Genomic DNA, 19,823 nt, shown 5'->3' with positions numbered 1-19,823 from the left:
GTTGGAGCTTGCATTTTAGTTTAGAACGTGAAGTAAAGCTTTAAGAAAATGCAGTGCAAAGTCCTGAGCAGTGGCACAGTGCAGAGCAGGAAATCTCCTGCACACAATAGAGATTAAATGCTCCCTGTGCATAGTGTATTCTGCTCAGCCCTCTGCGCTCGGAGCTGGGACCGTGGCAGTCGTTATCTCCAGCAGGTTCCTTGGTGATTTTCAAGCCCTGCACTACCTACCCAAGTGGCAGTGACACCAGCTTTCACTGAAGCCTTATTACTCTTAAAAGAGCAATTTGGTTGGTTGCACAGCTATTAGGATCAGACAGTCAGGCTTAAAGCTGTCAGTACAACTGCTTCTCATCTTTTTTCACAATCCTGACATCTTTTCTCTTTTCTGCTGGACACAAGCATTACTGTATTTATCATTTTCAATCAAGCTCACGCTGCAAGCTGAGGAATATATTCCCACAGAAACCCAAGTGAGGAGCAGAAATTATTTTATAGCTGCTGTAGTAGCAGCGGTGCTGGCTGCATGTTGTGTGGGAGAAATCGGATCAGTGAGAAATGTGGCTTTCCTCAGGGCTACATCATTGAAAAATTACTTCAACGTCTGAGAGGAGCAAAGCTACTCCTTGCTCTAATTTTTCAATGATTAATCACTCTTCCCTAAGTAAATACAAAGTGGGGGAGAAGATGTGAGATTTTTTAAATTTTTTTTTTTTTGTATTTTTTTAAAATAACTTGTGGAAATGTTGTTGTCATTGAAAAAGGGGAAAATCACTATGCTTGAACTTCTTTTCATTTTGATGTTGCTCTTCTCTGGACCAACCCTGAGCAAGCTTAGCAGGACCAAAGGCAAACACTGGAAGGGGGGTAAGTGGAAAGGAAAAGTTTTGTGATGGATGTTTGGGTAAGGTACTGAAAAGCTGCATTAAAAGTAATCTGAGGAGAATACCTGTGCTATTTTGAGTGACTCAGATTTCAGGTTGCTGTGTGGGCTTGCAGTAGGATGCTAAAAAGAGAGCATGGAGTTTAATTTGTTTTCTTGTTAGTTTGCCTGGCTGGCTGTGTGTAAGGTATGTATTCCTTGCAGGAATTTTGCTTTGCTTTGTACCATTAGCAGAATAATGTTTGGGGCCTTGATACAAATAAATGCATGCCATTTAAAAATGTAGTGATTTTTTGGATTGTAAGAATTCAGATTGTTCTTTTAATTATGGAGCCTCTGGGACTCTTGTGGCTTTATTGGAAGTGATGTTACCCCTGTCACAGGGGGCTGCAGTGTTGGAGAAGAAGAGAGAAAGAAAGCCTATTTTGAGTGCAGAATTGTTAGTATATGTGGTAAAAATGACTAGACAGACATTTTTTTTTTTAGAATACATGGATGTTGTGAAATGCACTGCCAGCAGCACTAATTGGCTGACTGGCTATGTCAGTGTTGATGTGTTAATAAAGATAAATTGCATTAACTTTATCAAAAAAAAAATGCTATGTTGAGAAAACACTTATGATTTTTGAAGGCAGCAATCCATTTTCCTCTTCTGTTGAAAAGTGCTGGGAAGATTTACCCTGTGTGTGCTGAGAGCAGTTCACTAAATGTGCCTTTTCATAAAGTTCACTTTGTTTTGCTTCCTTGCATGACATTTGTTTATGGAAAACACAGGTTATTGAGGTCTCCTAATCTAATATAGCTCACTGAGCATAAATGGTATCTCATAAATATTTGGACTGAGGGACTGTGGATTGTAGATAGTTTGATATTTTCTCCCTGGTTGTTTCTTGGTATTAATGATTGGAGGCACCCCCAGGATTTTTTTACTTGTTTTTTTTCCTCCCCTTACAAGTGTTGCCACAGCATGGTGTGTTTATCACAGCTTTAATAGCACTTCCAGCTTTTCTCTGCTGTCAGTATTGTGATCTGAGGTTAAAGAGTAGCATCAACATTAAAAAGAAGTTTTAATAATTTATCACAACATCTCAGCAGGAGACTCCTCCCTCCCCCCCTCGACATTTCCTTTTGTTGCATTTAATCTTCCACCCGCTGCACCTTCAAGGGAAAAGTTGCAGCACACGCTTAACCTGGATTGTCAATGCAGCACATATATCTGAAAATTATTTCCTGGTCCTGTAAATCACATTATCACATGTATCACACAGTGCTGCTGCTGGGTATCCTCGTTGCAAATTACAAGCTGTTATTTACTCTGGGCAGCATGACCTCTCCTCAGAGGTATGTGACTTAGGAATATATGTCACTGTCAAGTTCCTGGGATTTAAGAAATGCTGTTCACTTCTTTTTCTCTTTCTCCCATTTTCAATTAAATCTGGTAAATGAGGGCTGGATTGCTTTGGTCTCTTACCTACTCTCAGGCAGAGGTAAAGAGCTGAATTTTTATCATGGTAGAAAATAACCTGTGAACCTGACTGCAGAAAATATCTTAATATGGGCTTTTGCTGTTCTGAGAAGTGTTTTTTTGCAGCTGAAACAAAACATAAGGAAGATACCTGTTTCAAGGAGGCTAAGAAGCAATTTGTCTTGTTTGCTTGGAGCTCTGAATCAGCAAAAACCTCAGCATCCCTGCTGCCCAGTGGTTTGTTTCATGTGTGATGTTACTGTGAGTGCTGTGTGGCTTGGAGAGGACGCCTGCTTTCTGAGGAGAGCTCCAAGTTCAGGATCTGTCAGAACACAGTTGTAATGTCATGTCATGTAGTCTGAGTGTTTCTGACCTCCAAAACAGGATGTGTGCACCTCCCCTTCCCATTAACCATTAAGGGTCAGCTTTTGCTCCTATCTCAGTGGTGGGGCTTGTTTTTGTTGGTGTGCACATGGAATTCAGGGTGTTGCTTGGTGAGAGGTCAGCATGCAGACTTCTCCAGTGCAGCTCACTGGGAAACCCATCCCAAAATGGCAACAGAGGTTTCTTATATTCTTATTTTTCTGAGATTCCAGACAGCCAGAGATCTGCATACCAACTTCCAGCTCTGTTGCTGGAAATGCATTGGATGGCTCACATTGTATATACTCTCATTGGATTCCCTATGCTGAAGTGAGCTGTGTGATGGGTAGAAACAGCTGATTCAGACCATCCTCTAGTTCTTCTATACCATATTTTGTTTCAAAAGTGCTGCAAAGTGTGGACATTTTGGAAGGTGTTGGTATCTGTGTGGGATTTGTGTCTGTGTAGGTCCTGCTCATGATCAGTTAATGAATCTGGAAAATTTTCTGGTACAATTAATAAAAACTTCAGTCCTGAAGTTACAAGCTCTGAGAAGACATTTTCTATGGTCCTTCTGTATAATTCTGCATTTATGACAAAACCATCTATTTTCACCTGTGTTTTTCTCCTAGGAATTCACTAAAACCAAGAAAAATGGTCACCCACATACAAGTAAAAGAATGGAATTATGGGTAGAAAACTGCTCCTGATTTAGTTGCAAGGTTAGGTGTCAGGGTGTGAAATGAATCCTGCATGTGGGTCCAGAGAAACATAAAGATACAATTTTCTTTTCTAGCCGTTTTTAAGTCTGCATGCCAGAAAACCTTTCAGAATGATTCATTGGAATGCAGTCTCTAAATGTGCTTTAAACTGGGATTTATAAACTAATGATCAAGATAAACTGGAGTCTAAAAGCAAAACCTGGAAGTACAAATCAACTGGAATTTCTTTTTTCGCTTTAAGCTGAAATAACACCCCATGGTTCAAGTTTGAGAAGGATTTATAATAGGGAGACCAAAAAACTAGGAAAAGGAAAAGAAGAATAAGTATTGTTTTGACTTTATATTGAATCAGAAAGCAGATTTGAGGTGTTGCTAATGCCTACCCCCTTCTGAATTCTTCAGTTGAATTTCTTCAATTTCTTCCCTTTGCCATATATCTTGGTTATATGTAAGGGGGGAAGGTTTGAGTGTGGATATGCTTTGTATCTATCCAGTGGCCTCTGGGAGAATTTTTAGACTGGGAAGTAAGCTGCCCATTTGATTTCTGTGTGAAAAGCTGTGTGACAGAACTGTTCAGAGAGAGGGAGAGGGTGACACCATTAGGACAGCCACCACTCCTGGAGGCCATAAACCCCTCCCTCATCCTGGAAACAGCTCAGGCATTCCCCGTGGGGGGAAGCTGTGCCCATCCAGGCTGCTGGGCAGCTTTGAGGAGCCTGACTCTGTGCATGGTGGTCTCTGTGAGAGGCTCTGGTCCTTTGGCCACCCCAGCTGAGGGGTGGCAGCCTGAGCCACTCTGGGATGGTCCTTGGGGCGAGCTGATCCTCAGCAGGGGCACAGAGAGAATCTGTGCACACACCTGGCACAAAAATAATCTGTCAAGAGTGCTGGCAACACCTCCCAAGTGAAGAGAAGACCTTCAGGGCTGGGGAGAGGAGTTGGAGATGAAAAGACTTCAGAGGGAAAGGACCAGGCCTAGGGCTGGGAAATCCAGGTTAAAGAATGCCTTTTTCCCAAAGCCTCACTTATTCACATCATCTTTGTGCTTCACTGAAAGAATTTCCATTTTTAGAACTCACAGTGACTTGATTTACTTAGGATAAAATTGTAGAAGTAAAAATAAAATGCAACCACAGGGCATCACCCCGCAGAACTGTATGAGGGTGGTGCCTGTCCTTACTGTCTACGGGGAAGTGAAGCAATAATGTCTTTAATGACTAAATCAAAGTTTATTATGCAAGTGATCCAGCCTTATATTTCAGTTCCAATTTCAGCTCTACTGCACTTTAATCATTTTTATAGCAAAAGGTACCAGTGTTAGAAATTTTAAGTGTCTCTGGCAAGGCATTGCTGGTGGGGGTGATGCAAAGCTGTGCGCCTCAGATTCAGTCTCCCTACAGATTGATCAGCACATGCATTATTTAGGGTGCATACACCAACACTAGTTTAAATGTTAAATAAATGAAAGTAGATAGGAGGCATTGACATGGAGCCAGGTAGCCTGGATTTCAGTGTAATTGTGAGGCATGAGGGGTCTGGTTGGGTGTGGAGCTTTTGATGTGGTGGTTGAGTTGCAGCACTTGTAGAGCACAGCCAGCTGTGCTGGCATGATTCACTGTTTACTTTATGTGATTTTAAGCATAACACTTTATATAGTTTGCCATTTATCTAATTTAAGTAATTTATTTTATGTAACTTCAAGGATAAACTGCATGAATTATTTTTTAATATCTTACCATGATGTATGACTAACATTATTTCTTAAATATTGAGAGATTAAATATGCTGCTGTGCTCTTTTACATTGGAAAAGCTTATGAAATGCTGACCAAAAGTTTCAGACTCAGGGCCCTAAAAGTATTACCCTGTGTTTCACAGAAGCAACCTGATTTTGAGTAGTAAGAAATTCACAATTTTTTTCACTTCAGAGGAAGCTCGATATATTTGAGGAGGTGGCTTGTGCATAGCTAAGGATCTAAAGGTCTAATTTTAGAAACTGAGTACTGTAAGTGTGGATCTGCAGTTTCAGTTTGACTGCAAGTATATAAAGCATATGACTACACAAAGTATGTCATTTGATGTACCAAATGATGTTCTAATAGTTTTGCTTTCAAAATTCCTAAAAGGGGAAAGAGTATTTATTTGGATGCAGAGTGACTGTGAAAAATAAACTGGGTTTTATTTAGTCTTCTATTTTCTCTTAAGTCTGGATTTGGTCCTTATGCCATGAAGTAAACACATTTTTTGCACTTTCTTTTACACCACTTTATTCAGAGTAAATAACTTCTGCACATGTTTTGTTGAAATAAAAGGAATATATATTATCTGTTTTTCCATCTCTTTGAAGACATTTGAAGTACTTGATAGAAGTTTGGCAACCTCTATTTAGTCTCACACAGGCAGAGGCAATGGAGATGGGACCAGTGGAAAACTGAGCTTGTGAGAGTTTTCTTCTCAGCTGTAAGGGAGGGAAAATGATGTGGCTTTTGCAGTCACAAGGGGAACAATGTGGGGGAAGTGCAACATCTACTTAAGAGCAGAGCAGTGCTGTGACAAAACTAAACAGCAGCCAATAAAACATAGGCTGGGAGAGTGTTTCCAGACAACATGGAGAAGGGGTTGCCGATGGAGTCGGCCTGAGCCAGGTTCTCAGTCTCCTTCAACTTCCAAGAGTCCTGTCTGCAGGATCTCCCTCTGGCTCTTCCACTGGTGCCAGTGCTTCTGCACATCTGCTGGATGCTCAGGGAGCCCATCCAGGTGGGAATTGGCCAGAGAAGAGAGGATGGCATTCCTTTAGCTGATGGCATTCCTTTAGCTGATGATCCCTTTGTTTGGACCTCTCAGGTCACAGGGGAGCTCGGTACAGAAAGGAGCTATGGCCATAAGGGAAGAGAAGAGAATGTGATCATGGTTGGATTTAGGGGAGTTCAAGTTGACACATAGCTTCACCCTGCAGCTCCAGACTATCCAGGGGAAAAAAAAAAAATAATAAGGTGACACCTTCCTTTGAATCCTATGTCCACATCCTGCGCTTGGAGTATTGCTTGAAGTGTTTGCTATCATATTAAAAAGTATGTTGATCAAACAGTTATAAACCAGAAGGAATATTTAAATAACACTTCACCCACCACGCATACAGGTTCCTCTCCTTTGGTTATTTGCAATTTTTTTTTCTGTGTTGAACAGATTTTGGAACAACCATAAAGCATCACTGACATCAGAAAACCAGCAAGCACGAGCATACTCTCTTTACTTTTGTCCACAAATAAAATGAATGCATGTTCATTGCCTTTAGGTGTTGAAAGAGCACAGATCAGATGTGCACTTTCAAACTGATGAATAAGCTTAAACACATACCAGAATGGCTGAAGAAATGTTATTTTGGTTTCCCTTTCTACAAATTTTCAAAGAAAATATTGTTCATCAGTTAAACACTATTGATTTTTCACTTCAAAGCATGATCTAAGGAAGACTCAAGAGCCATTACTAAATAATCTCAGGAAATCTTCTTTTCTTAGTACATTCAAAAGTGGGGGTGCAGGGATGTGTGATGCTTTTACAGATCAGTTAGTTTTGGTAAATGTTGCTTGAACCACCAATAAAGTAATGCTCTTGCTTTAGAGCTTCTGTTAATAGTGAAAGTATCTTCAAATGAAATTATTTTTTCAGTCATTTATATTTGAATCCTGAAGTCTTGTTCTTAGCTGAATTGTGTCATTTTAACTCTCATCCTAGCACTGATTTCATCCTACTGGGTTTGAAACTGCATCAGCCTCACTAGCTAAATAGTAAAACAGCTTCATTGTTGCAGAACTATATGGCACAGAGAAGTGAAGTAAAAAAAAAATAATTTTTTTTCTAAGGTTTTCTGTCAAAATCAGTGGTTTTCCATTACTGTGTTTCCTTGCATGAGCAAACTTAAAATAATGGAAAAAACAAGAGAGAGACAAAAATCCAGCTTTGTTTCCAGAGATGCTGATCACTCAGCAGAAGCTCCCAGTGACAAGGACTCAGCCCTCACAAAAATCAGTTTTGACATGCCTAAGTGCAGCCCTCCTCTTTATCCTGTTTCATTTCAGCTTTAGGTTTCCAAAACCCTGTGGTTTCCACACTCACATAATTTGTGAGGAGGCATCACCAGGGAAATTTCTTCTGTGGCTCCAGGCATGGACAGGTCTGTGGTTGTGCAAATGAAAAGAAAAGTCTTCACTTCTTTCCTATGGAGGAGGCTGGATAAGTGTTCTCCTAAACACCACTAATTGCTTGAGTTAATAATTAACTTTCTACCTGCTGGACTTTGTGTGTTCATTAAAAGTGCAATGGGGGATTTTGGAAAGTTTAGAGGGAGAAAAGTCACAGATTTACCACACTGCTTGAGATTAGTGCCTCTGGCTTGAAAGTTTAACCCAGTTTGTAGGTCCATTGGACTGACAGTGGAAAAACAGAAAAAAATGATCCTTAGCTGTGTAAATAGGAGTAAAGGAGCAAATGGTTTATCCACTGGTTAGAGACTTACTGGGAGAAGAAATGGAAATCTATGTCAAGTTTGGTATAGGAAAACAGAAATGAGGAAAAAAACCCCACAAATATTTTTTGAAAGTTAGAGAAAGTGATTTTGGGAGATATTGAAGGATTTTACTCTGTTTACTTATAGAAAATTTCGGAGACAACTTTCATGCTATTTGAACATGTCACTAGCTTTCTTCTCCCATGAAGGTTAAGGTTCCTTAGAAATTTTAGAGAAATCTGTTGCAGGACTGGATAACTCAAAACCAGTGGCAGACACTCCCTAATAAAAACAATATCAAACCTTAGGTTGTGTATTTCAAAAAGCATTCTTTACTTACATTTTTAAGTTTTACTGACATATTGAAATTTTGAATTCCATTATCATCATTTTAGTATCATTAGTGCTTACTTTAAGAAACCACACATCGTGTTTTTAGTTTCTTTTATCTCCAGAAAAGAGGAAGGGAGAGCCTGTTTTTCACTCACTGTGTTCAGCATTTCTCTGGAAAGCAGTTGAGATACCAAATCTGCTACTTCTGGCTTAAAATATTAGCATATTACACAGAAGATATGCCCCTGGTTAAGAATCTTCTGCAAATGTAAGATTGTGTCTTTTTTCCTTTACTAGCTTGAGAAGAACTGTAGTGTTGTTCTGTATATCAGGGTGTGTCTGGGGCATCTGGAATGTGCTCAGCATCTTTCTTATGGCCAGGAGGAATTTCACTGAAATTTCTAGAATTATGCCACTTCAAATGAGAGGAAAATCTGCCTTTTTGAGTCTCAGCTGGGTATCATCTATTTGATAATCCATCCTGGCAGTTCTTGCTGAGTAGTCCTTGTCTATAAACAGATCAAATCAGTTGGGGAAGAACTGATCTGAAGATGAGAGCATGGAAAAGTCCTCAGGATGATGAGGACAGAAGAAAAATTGTGACACTGATGAAGTTCCCACTAGTTAGGATGATTCCATGCTGCTGGTGATTGTGGTAAAGCTTGAGAATTTTTCTACAGTCTGTATTTGCCATCCATAATTCTGCAAGGGGTCTGGCTGAGCTATTTATTATCTTCCTGATTATCCATGGACTTGAGATAGGTTTGTGCAGTAAGAGAGAATGTGTTTTAATGAATTACTGTTGTTTTGATGTCAAGAATCTCTTAATTCAATACCTTTCAATTTATGTATAAATTTCAATACAACTTAGATTAATAATACATGTTTAATAACAAAAAGAAAAAATACATACTTAAAATAGCTTAAGGTTACAGAGCATGGTGAAGAATAAAAAGTTCATTAAAAATCTGGACAAAAGTTGGTTTTCGACTTTGCAATTTTGGTTTTTTTTTCCCTCACTACTAGACTTTTTGGCTTCTGCTTTAAAAAGTGACAGTCTTAAAATCTGGGTAATGTTCTAGCTGTTTGTAGTCACTGTGGAAAAAAAAAAGAAGAATGACTCTATGCTTTGCTGAATTTTAATTTCTATTTTTATTTTTGAAGTTGCAATCTTCTGCTTTTGAGCGTTGAAGACAGCAGAAGGGAAATAGGAGGAGAGCTGAAGAAATAGCTTTTTTTAATCAAGTCCTTCATGCTGTTGAATATTGTTTTGAATGAAAAATATATATTTTAAAGACCAGGACTGTGGGAGTCTAAGAATGGAATTGCAGTAGTGTTGTGAAGGAACTTCTCTAAAGTTGGAGGTGGATCCTCCTGGGGTAGAGACAGACATACTCTACCATGTACCATGGAAAGGACAGAATTTTTGGTACTCTGAGAAAGAATCGTCATGGATAACAGTGACTAAAAACTGAATTTCAATCTCTCAGTCTTTTAGGAGGAACATCTACTATTTCCACTTCCTTTTTTCTTTTTTTTTTTTCCTAGTTGACTTATTAATGCATTGAGTCTGTGACCGTGAGGAGAATAAATTCTCTATTTAATATGGTCTCACTTCACTCTTTGTACAGCATAGGGCATATTTTAAAATCCAACATTTATGGAACATCACTCTTTGAGCTGTCTTAAGAGCTCATTTTGCATTACAGCTCCTGGGCACCAGTATATGTATGTTGGTTAAGTTGTTTTTCAGCTCCTTTGATTTTCACATTCAGTAAACACTTTTTTCTGTGTGGCAAATGTTTTCTAATCTTTAGAAGACCTTTTACACATGGCTATCTACAGAGGTTATTTATCAGAGAGTTATTAATTTCTTTCAATCAGTTTTAATAGATTTTTCACTGTATTTACATAGAAAAACTGCTAATAAGAAATGTTACCTTGAATTATTCCTATAGGGAGAGATTTAGAGACAATATAACAGATCATGAGGAACATGTAGATATGGTTTTGTTCCTGATAATTTGCTTTTGCTTAATTTATATTCTTGGGAAAATATGGCTCAGTATGAGCCATATTCTTGGGAAAATATGGCTCTTTACTGATTTCCTTTCTGGTGCCCTTTGATGGCATATTATTGCTCTTTAAACTGAAAAGAACACAGTAATTGGTGGGAGTTTTTGTACCATTCAGATTGCAGAAGATGCATTGTCTTTTATGAATTCTACAACATTTATAGCTGCTTCAAAAACTTGCTTAAAGCCTAGTTTAAACAAAATCTATGTTACAAAAGCTTGCATGTGCTCTCAAAAAGTGCATCTCATGTAGAGAAAGTGAGATGTGTTGAGAACACAGGATAATGTAATGTATTATGCATGTAAATTTGCTTGATCTATATTGGTCTTTTCAATTCCCTTTCCAAACAAAGAACATGGTAATTTCATTTTACAGATAATGTAGTTTGAGGCCCTAAATCAGTTTAGCAGCACACATTTTTGATTCATGGCAAGGGCAGTCGCTAGCTCTGAATCTATCTGTTCATAATCTCCCCAGCAGAAATTCAGCAGTGACTGATTTGTTTGGTGGCTCTCACGTTGTCTTTGCACATTGGGAGAGATCACGGGATGAGCTCTGTGATTCATCGATCACCACAGCACCTATGGACAGTCACCACAGGGGGAATTTGCTATGCATTCTGAAAGGAAAATAATTTGAAGAATTTCTTTCTGGCTTTCTGTGACCACTGTCTTCCACAGATGTGATTTCGGGTTAGGTTATTTAATTAGAGGTTTATTATTTTTTATGTGGGCATGTGCACTTGTATCACATTATATTGAGTTCCAGTTTTGCATTATGGTATAAACAATGGCTGGAAGCAAAAACCTTCCTATGAAGATTCCTGATTTATTCCTCTATTCCCGTGTAAGTTGAGCATAGATGGAAAACCAGCTTGAAGAGTGATCCTTTTTTTGCTGCTTGGTCTACAGGATGAATACACACCAGACAACACAACTGCTAATAAGCCACTTGTCATCCTTCTGTAAATTATCCTGTTAGTTTTCAAAACCCCTCTAGACACAGGCTTTTGTAACAGCATTAAATGTGCAGCAATTTCTGCCATTTAACTTGCACAAAATGCAAAGGAGGTGCCATTTGTATTGATTGCTATAGATTTTTGTCTTCTCTAATGGGATTTATATTTTTTCTATGAACTTGTGTTTTAAAAAAAAGTGAAAACAAATAGCGGCCAGACATAGATAACATATTTTAAGTATAGAAGTAACTCAAACCTTTCAATTTCTCGTGCATGCCATGGCATCCCTGGTTTCTAAGGCATCCAATCCCATCTGTCTTTTTGCCAAGACAGAGATGCAAAGGAGCACTGGAAGCAGCCTCCTTTCACTTTGCATTAAAGCAGACAGACCAGCACTCAGCTTTGTGCATTTTGAGCTCGCTGCAATAAAAGTTTTAAGAGATAAGAAGCTTTTTCTATTTCAGGGTTGCCATTAGCCTGAATAATATATAAACATGGGAAAAGGTCTGAAGTCCTTTTGAGGCTCACAGTATAGCTTCAATTAAATTATACATCATTATCACAGCTGCCAAGCCTGGTGTGGGATTTTAGCCCCCTATCTCACTAAGTGTTCTATGTAACTGCCTTGTCCAATTCTTTTTTCTTCCTTTTCTTAAGCAGTAATAGCACTCTTTGAAAAACCAGGCTTAAGGAATAAAGTGGAGGATGAGGTTTGGTTAATCAAGAAAGAACATGGCGATGTCAACAGTCAAGCACCAAGGGAGGATGGAGGTCAACTCTCTAGCCTTAAAAACCACTGGGGAGAAATCAAACACTATTAAGTCATGACACATTATGTTCCTTTTGAACCAGGGCTGTGTGTACTCCCTCTGTCTGCTGAGAGGTTTGCAGAGCTGCTCATGAAACCCCTTTGTGAAAGCTGAATTGCTGGGGATACCCACTGGGGATGTTTTCATTCCACAAAGCTGCCAGTGACAGTGAAACACAACCTAAGCAGATACATTCTTTGTCTCTCTGTCCTTTTATGGTTCTTTCAGGCTTTACCTGAAACCCAAATTTTCATGGTGGCTTGACATATTGCAGATGAGTGGTTTTTTGGATCTCAACAAGATACAGAATTATTCAGCCTTAATAATAAGTATCAGCTAGTTACTACTTTGTGTTGGCTTTGGAATAAATCTAGGATGTACAGAATTATTATCACATACTTAGGAAAATCATAATGGCTTGTCTTTTCTTATTTATTCCTATAATATCATCTGAAAGTGTTAGAAGTGTTTTGACTAATCACACTACCCACACCACTAGAGCCAGTGCAATTGCCATTGATTTTATCAGTTTTCTTGCCTTCTTTGTGCAAGTGTAACATTAATAAATATTTGGCTTGAGTAGCCATACATGAAAGCCTGAAATCAAGGTGGCATCACAGAGTTTTGTGTGTAGAATACTTATTTAGGATTATACCATACCATTGATTTTTTTACATTGAACAGGCTATTGATTTCAGTGGATGCTTAATGTGCAGATCAATGACACATTATAGAGCTTAAATAGTAACATTTGATACTTAAAAATAAATGAGACGGGTATCACTGACTTTCAAGCAGGACTAAGAAATATCTGATAAGAATGTAAACTTCCTTAAAACTTGAGACAGTTAGAATGCTCGGTTTGGGAGAAGCATCAGGTAAAGAATGCGTGAAGAAATGTATTTCAAATGTAAAATTGAGGATTTGCTGGGAAATGTGTTAGTTGAAAATCGTGTGCAGCAGGTTGCACCACAGCCCTGGTACTCACCTGGCAGGGCTTTGCTTGTTTGCTCACAGCCCTGGGCAGCCTGTGCTGGTGCTGCATGTCCTGCCCAGTTTCCCTCAGATGTGTTCTCTGGCTGACACAGCAGCAGTTTGCAGAGTAGCAAAAAAGAATTTAGCATACACTGGTGAGAAATCAGACCATGTAGCTCATTATCCCAGTGATCTGAATTTATGGGATGCAGCTGGAAATCCCTTAAGACAGTTTAGACCAAACTTTATGTGAACTGCATGCTTTCCAGTCCTGTTTGAGAGACAGGAAGAGATGCTTGACTAGGAAATGCGCTACAGATTTTTGGAAGTCTAATAAACAACAAGACTCTTAACTACTTAATCCTCCACTCAGCACAATTTGTTCTGACATAGGTTTCTTAAAAATTGGCTGAAATCCATGTTCTTAAATTTGCATTTTCAGCACTTGGGCATTTTTCTGAAGCGTGGCTTGTCACTTATATCTCTAGGAAGGCATTGAGATGGAGGATGAAGTGCTCATTTTTGGTGGTTTACACTGTTTGATTGATTCTCACACTGGAAAAGAAACTTTTTTTCATATTAGCTATGCTTTAGCACAGACCTTAGATATAAATGCAGGAGTTTTAAGCCTGTGCAGGCTGTCAGTCCAAATATGTAACGAGTTAATTTTTTGCTGTTCTGTGGTAGAATTTTTTTCTAGGCATTTCTGCTGATATTAAAAGAGAAAAGTAGACACACCTTCCTCAATCGCTTCTTCAAAATGAGTTGAAAAATCTGTTCTTCAGCACGTAACATATGCCCTTTAAAACTGCTACTGTGCTGCTGCCTGCTCTTATCAGTATGGGCCATAAATTTTGCATGGATATAGAGAGAACTGCAGCTTGAGGACTTGAAATAGTTAGCAAGATGCTTGCTGCTAAAGTATACAGAGTACACTGGCAAATGGGTCTTTGTAGACAGGCATCATTACCAAGACCCATCTATGCAGAACTGTGCCAGCCTGAGGAGTGTTAAAGGCCAGTGCTCACAGGAACCTAATTTTGGGTGAATGGAGTCCTTAGATTCATTGTGATATCACACATAAATGAAAATACCAAATGTCACTGACTTGTCAGTGAAAAAGTAGCCTGGGCTTTGTAACAAATGGATCAGTGATGTATATTTGGAAGCTGTGTGACATATTAAAGTAGTTTATGAGGCACAATTTGTTTTGGTGGTCTGCTCTGATTGATGGTGTGCTATCTGCCACTGCTTTAGATGTTGTGGTATGTTTGTAATAAATGTTCGTTCTGAGACAGTGCTAAATGTGTTCCATCTAAATCATTCATTACTTATAACAAGTTTCAGTGTATATGAATCAAAGCTTTTTTATACTTGCCTTCAGAAGAATTTATCATGTTGAAGCAGCTCTATCACCTGTGATGGGGCCAGTTGCATGCCTGAGTGCTCAGACCCTTTCAGCAGTGCCTGCTGGAACCAGCACAAAGTTAAATTTGAAGCAATGTTATGTTAAGTGCTACATTTAAAAATTTGTTGCCTTTCCTAATCTAGCATTCCTATTTACTTTTTTTTTTTTTTTTTTTTTTTTTTTTTTTTGTTTCACAAACATAATACCAGAAAATATCAGAAATAAGCACTGAGGGTTGAGGAGGAAACATTGGTGTAACATCTGGACTTGCCAGAGGAAGCTCATCAGTGGGAGGGATTTTTGCTGATGTTTTATAGCATACTCATTCATCAGAAAATGGTAAAAAATGTATGCACTACTCACAGGGGATTTCCTCTTTCTGGAAATTGCAGAATGCATCATCCTTAAGCAAACAGTGTACTTTGTTCCCTCTTGATTGGTAGAAGAAGGATTTCTTTTCCCCCATGGACTTTGTCTGCGTCCTTCCTCCAAAATTCAAGTGACGGTGGAGAAAACCTAAGGACTATCATTCCAGGATGATCAGTGTAGAAATACTACATAAATTTTTATTGTAAAAACATTGATTTTCATTTATATGTAGCATTTGAAGAGATTTAGGTTTCTCCTCTTTCAATAGCCACTAGGAAGTATAGAAAAATCACAGAATTCCACAATGAGTCACAGTGGGTCATCTGGTCCCACCTCCCTGCTCAAGCAGAGTCATTTCAGAGCACATGGCACAAGATTGTGTCCAGATGGTTCTGGAACATCTCCAGTGAGGGACACTCCACAGCCTCTCTGGGTGATCTGTTCTAGTGTTTGGTCGCTGCACAGTGAAAAATTTCTTCCTCATGTTCAGGTGGAACTTCCTGTGCATCAATTCCTGCCCCTTGTCCCATTGCTGGGCACTGAGCAGAGCCTGGTCCAGAACTGGACACAGCACTCCAGAGCAACACAGAGGTGGTTGAAGTAATCTTAAATTCTTAACAAAAAAATTGTGTACCTATTAATTTAGAATTTGAATGCTGTTGTATTTTGACTACTCTTTAAAGGCACTTGTTTTCAGATAACATAGCCAAGTAGACCAAAATGTAGATCAAGAAAATGTGATGAGACTTTTAAAAATTATTTTGGCTAGTGGAAGAAACAGTTAAATCATAACAAATATGTGAATCTCTAAACAAGAGTCCTTGGTCCCTTATAACATAAAAAGAAGCAGACTGTTGCATCAAACAGTTTGTAAAACAGAAACAAATTTGGCAAAGAATGGAAAAGGAAAACAGTACAAAGACTTGCCCAAGCAGTCCAGACTTGATGTAAAAACTGTCCTATTCCTTATTGTCTTTTTTTTTTTTTTTTTCGAATTTTGCATGCAAGACAGTATAAAACACACAAATTATGTGCTGGAGTTAGGAAAGAAGCATGTGGGTGTCTTTTCTCATCATTTTCAGAAAGAAAGAAAGGAAGGAACCCTATTACAGAGTTAAAGGTGCTGTAATGATGGGTTGAGGCTGTACAGCTGCAGCAACATCAAACAGTGGAGAGCATCTGCATGGCATAAATTAGTAACTTCATTCCCCCAGAGGTGTGTATCCATACCTGTGCTAAATTATTGTGGGGTTTTTTTAGCATATAGCCTGTGTAGCTATGGATTGATCCCCTTTCTCTTTTTCTGTTAATGTTCTCTTTCCAGAAGTTCTTAGCATGTTAATAGCATCTTCTAAGCAGCACATTCAGGAGTGTTTATCACAACCTGAAAAGTTATGTAACTACACCCAGAGGAAAAAAAACAAGATGAAACTCAGGAAACATAAGAGAAACTTGTGGCATCAGCAACTCATAATACAGAATAGTTCAGCACTTGCTGCTTTCTAAAGTTAATGAACAGATATGTGGCAGTAGGTGGAAATGAAATCTGCACTTTAAGATCCATCTTATCTACCTCTAACCCCTCTCTTGCCATTTTAATTGGAAATCCTTGCCTCTGCATATTCACATTTCTTTTTGCTCTGTGGATGTCTTTTTCTTTATCACGTAGTAAGCAAACAGTTGTTGCATTCTATAAAGTTTCTTATATGGGCTTGGTGGAAGAAGTGGCTGCTTTGGGAATGTTTGTCTATAAGACTGATTATCCCATCAGTTCACAGAAGCTATGACCATCCATGGGTAGAAAATGGTTTTTACAGATTGCTTGCTTATTTCTCACTTTGGTTTGTGGAAAGATCAAATATGCTTAGGTGTGACATATACAGCAGATATATATGTGTGTGTGTTATATAAATGATGTGTACACAATATCTGAGGTTCTAAATAATTTTGTAAGTCTTGCAACTCAAAAAGTGACTTATGCTTACCTCAAGGGGAAGAAAAAATGGGGAGAGGTGTTTCTACCATCTAATCACACCATGGCTCAGATTTTAGCAACATTAGCTGCTGTTCTGGCTCCTGGCCAGCAGCTGTAATATCTGGCTTCCATTTCTGCCTTTTTCATTTTTGAGAGTATTTAAGGGGCCAAGAGGAAGGGAAGGTGGAAACCCCAAGGTTGTCTTGGTGCTTTTTTGATATACTCTGTACCTTGTGCTTGGAATGAGAAGAGAAGGAAAAAGGAGACCTTGGAAATCACCGTGGTTTATCTGTGAGCACACAGCCACTCAAATCAGGAGCAATCTCAAGACTCCTGCTTTGAACTGTGGCTGCAGGAGTGAGCAGTGGCTTAGTTCATGCACCTTCTCATCCTGCTTCTTCCTCACCTGCTCTTTTCTCTGTTTCTCAGTTACAGTGTTTTGAAGTACAGCTGATGCCCCTATTGGCAAGCTGATTTTCAAGGTACCTGCCAATAACAGGTATTGCTGTGTAACCAACCATTTTTTCTTTTATGTAGTAACTTTTCACACCAGTTTTGCACTCAAGAATTTCATGAGAGTGGTACCAGGGGGTTTATACACCAAGACAAGGTCTTTTATTCAGGCTTTTTGACAGTGATGCATAATACTCACGGTGTCTGGGAGGAAGCAACACATTTGTCTTTTTATCCAGTTCAATAACCTCTCCTGCCTGTGTTTGCTGCTACAGTGGAAGGACTAAGCTGGGAATCAGGGCTTTAATTTTTGACTACCACCTGCTGGTGGAATCCGTTTGACCATGCCGTTTATAAGCCTAGCTTTGTTGAAAGGCAGGAAAAAAAACCACCAGTCTGCAAACTTTTCTACCAGCTTTGATGGAACCTACTGTCCAGACTCGTCTCTGATATTTTTTGCTTGTCCTACTTACAGGGGGATCTGCCCTTCCAAGCGGCTACCAATATAATTTTTTTTATTCTCTTCCTCTGCAAAAGTAAATTTAACCTCGCAGTCCTCTTGCCTGGGGAGAGTTTTATCTAGTAACTACATAGAGATCTGAGAAATGCAGAGGTTAGGTGATGTGCCAGATTGTGCTGCCTCTGTCTCTTACAGCACAATAATATAAAGATCTTTCCTATAATGGCTCTTTATTGCCAATTCCCTAGTTGTTCTTCACCAAAGTACAATTAATTAGTAAAGGGGCTTCCCATACAGAAAATTTTTGATGGAGCATCTGAGAAAAAGCAGTAGAGCATAACCCCATGGAAACATATTGTGGGGGGGGAAATGTATTTCCATCTCAGGCTATGCCCTTTGTTCCTCTCATTTACATTCTGAGGTTTGTGGTGTTTGGATTGTTGGGTCCTGTGAGCCCCCTCTCCTTTACTTGTCCCTGTCTTGATGCTTTGACTTCTGTCATTATCTGTTCTTCATTTCTGAGCAGGTTTAAAATGGTGAATGAGTTGTCTGAATGTTTTGCAGTGCGTTTGCAGTGGTAGCTCCAGGCTCCCACTGTCCCCTTTTAAAATTACATGTCTCCCTCCTGAGCTTACTCCAAAGGCTGAATTTGAATGCTAATCAGATTTTTATTATTATGTTTATTGTGATTCAATTCAGAGATTAGGGATGAAGTAAAGAGCTGGGTTTCTGACTGCTTAGGGACTGCTGAAATGCTACTGTTCCCAATGGTTTATTAGGGAAAAGACACAGTTTGCCAATATTTCCTTTAAATATATGTGAACTCAATCTTGCAGAAGCTGTAAAAATCAATTTCACTAATAATTAGAATTATAGAATTTTCTGCCAGTAAATGTGCTATATATAAGGAGGCATTGGACTCCACAAGGTCAATATACTTGCCTTCAAAATATATCCTGATATCTGTTAATGTAATCCACCAATTAAAAAGTCTATAAATAAGTATTTACTCAATAGATTATAATGTCTCCAAAGGGAGCAATTAGGCTTTTAAGGAGAAGTCTTAAACATTCCCATGAAGGTTTTAGTATTTTCTTTAACACTTTGTCTTACACAAATGTACATTTCAGAAATTATGTTTGAAAATCTATTAATTTATGATAAACTTGTAATTTGCATCCCAACGGTAAATAGTCTTAAGATGAGTGTTGATAATGTATAGTTAATTTATTTCATAAATTATAAAATTATGAAAGCGAGTTTTCTTTCCTGCTATAGTGTTGAATATCTTGCTGTACACTACAACAACCTTTAGTGTAATTACCAATCACATGAGAACATTTTTTGTCCCAAATAGCTCTCTATGTATTTTACATCCTGGAGATAAAGGGATTTAAAATACTGAGGCAGATTCTTGATGTAAATATCAGTGAGCTGAGCTGATTTAAATTAGCTGAGCATCTGGCCCATTCTCTTTGAAAATAGATAATCTACTTCAGTAATTGACTGAGATTTGTGGGTTTCATTTCTTTCATTTTATATTTAATTGTATAAAATAGTGGCATGCAAATCTAGCCAAGATTATTAAAATTATTGATCAATTATGCTGTCCAATCAGCTACAAACTAAGCATGGTTATAAACCATTAGTTTTAGGTTATATTAGAAATTCATCCAATTAGAAAAAATAATAATAATTAAAAGGATCAGGGGTGTGTGTCAAAATATAATTGCACATTGCAGAGATAGTAAATTGTAATAGTAGGACTGGCAGTCATTCTTAGGGGAGAAGGCAAGGGCAAGTTGTGAAAAATTCAAATATGACTGAAATGCCAGTAAATGTCATACTAATAAGAGTATACATTACAACCTACTGTGATTTTTTTTCTCCCATGGGTCACCTTTTTTCTCTTTTTCTTCCAAGGTTCCTGACCATGGAAGACAGCCCTTTCTCAAATCTCTGGCCCATTTTCTTTTTTTTTCTTTTTTAATTTTCACCTAATTCATTAAATTAATAGCTTCTATAATTAATCTACAACCTTTTGCAATAAAAGAGCTGTGAAACAGACA

The 19,823-nt window shown here is 38.4% G+C and overlaps 1 protein-coding gene across 4 annotated transcripts in view; it reads left to right on the top strand.

Annotated features, from left to right (window-relative positions):
- Positions 1-252: 252 nt before the first annotated feature.
- ROBO2 (roundabout guidance receptor 2) overlaps positions 253-19,823 on the top strand; it is an 866,123-nt gene continuing 846,552 nt past the window's right edge. For all 4 annotated transcript variants that reach the window (XM_058019193.1, XM_058019191.1, XM_058019192.1 and 1 more), the window contains exon 1: positions 253-866. In XM_058019193.1, the coding sequence (XP_057875176.1) occupies positions 743-866 (124 nt within the window). In that variant the 5' untranslated portion in view covers positions 253-742. The remainder of the gene's footprint in view (positions 867-19,823) is intronic.

This window comes from Melospiza georgiana, chromosome 2 (genome assembly GCF_028018845.1).
Source record: "Melospiza georgiana isolate bMelGeo1 chromosome 2, bMelGeo1.pri, whole genome shotgun sequence".
Classification (NCBI taxonomy): domain Eukaryota; kingdom Metazoa; phylum Chordata; class Aves; order Passeriformes; family Passerellidae; genus Melospiza; species Melospiza georgiana.
Note: the sequence above shows the minus strand (reverse complement) of the source record. Positions and strands in the feature narration are given on the sequence as shown.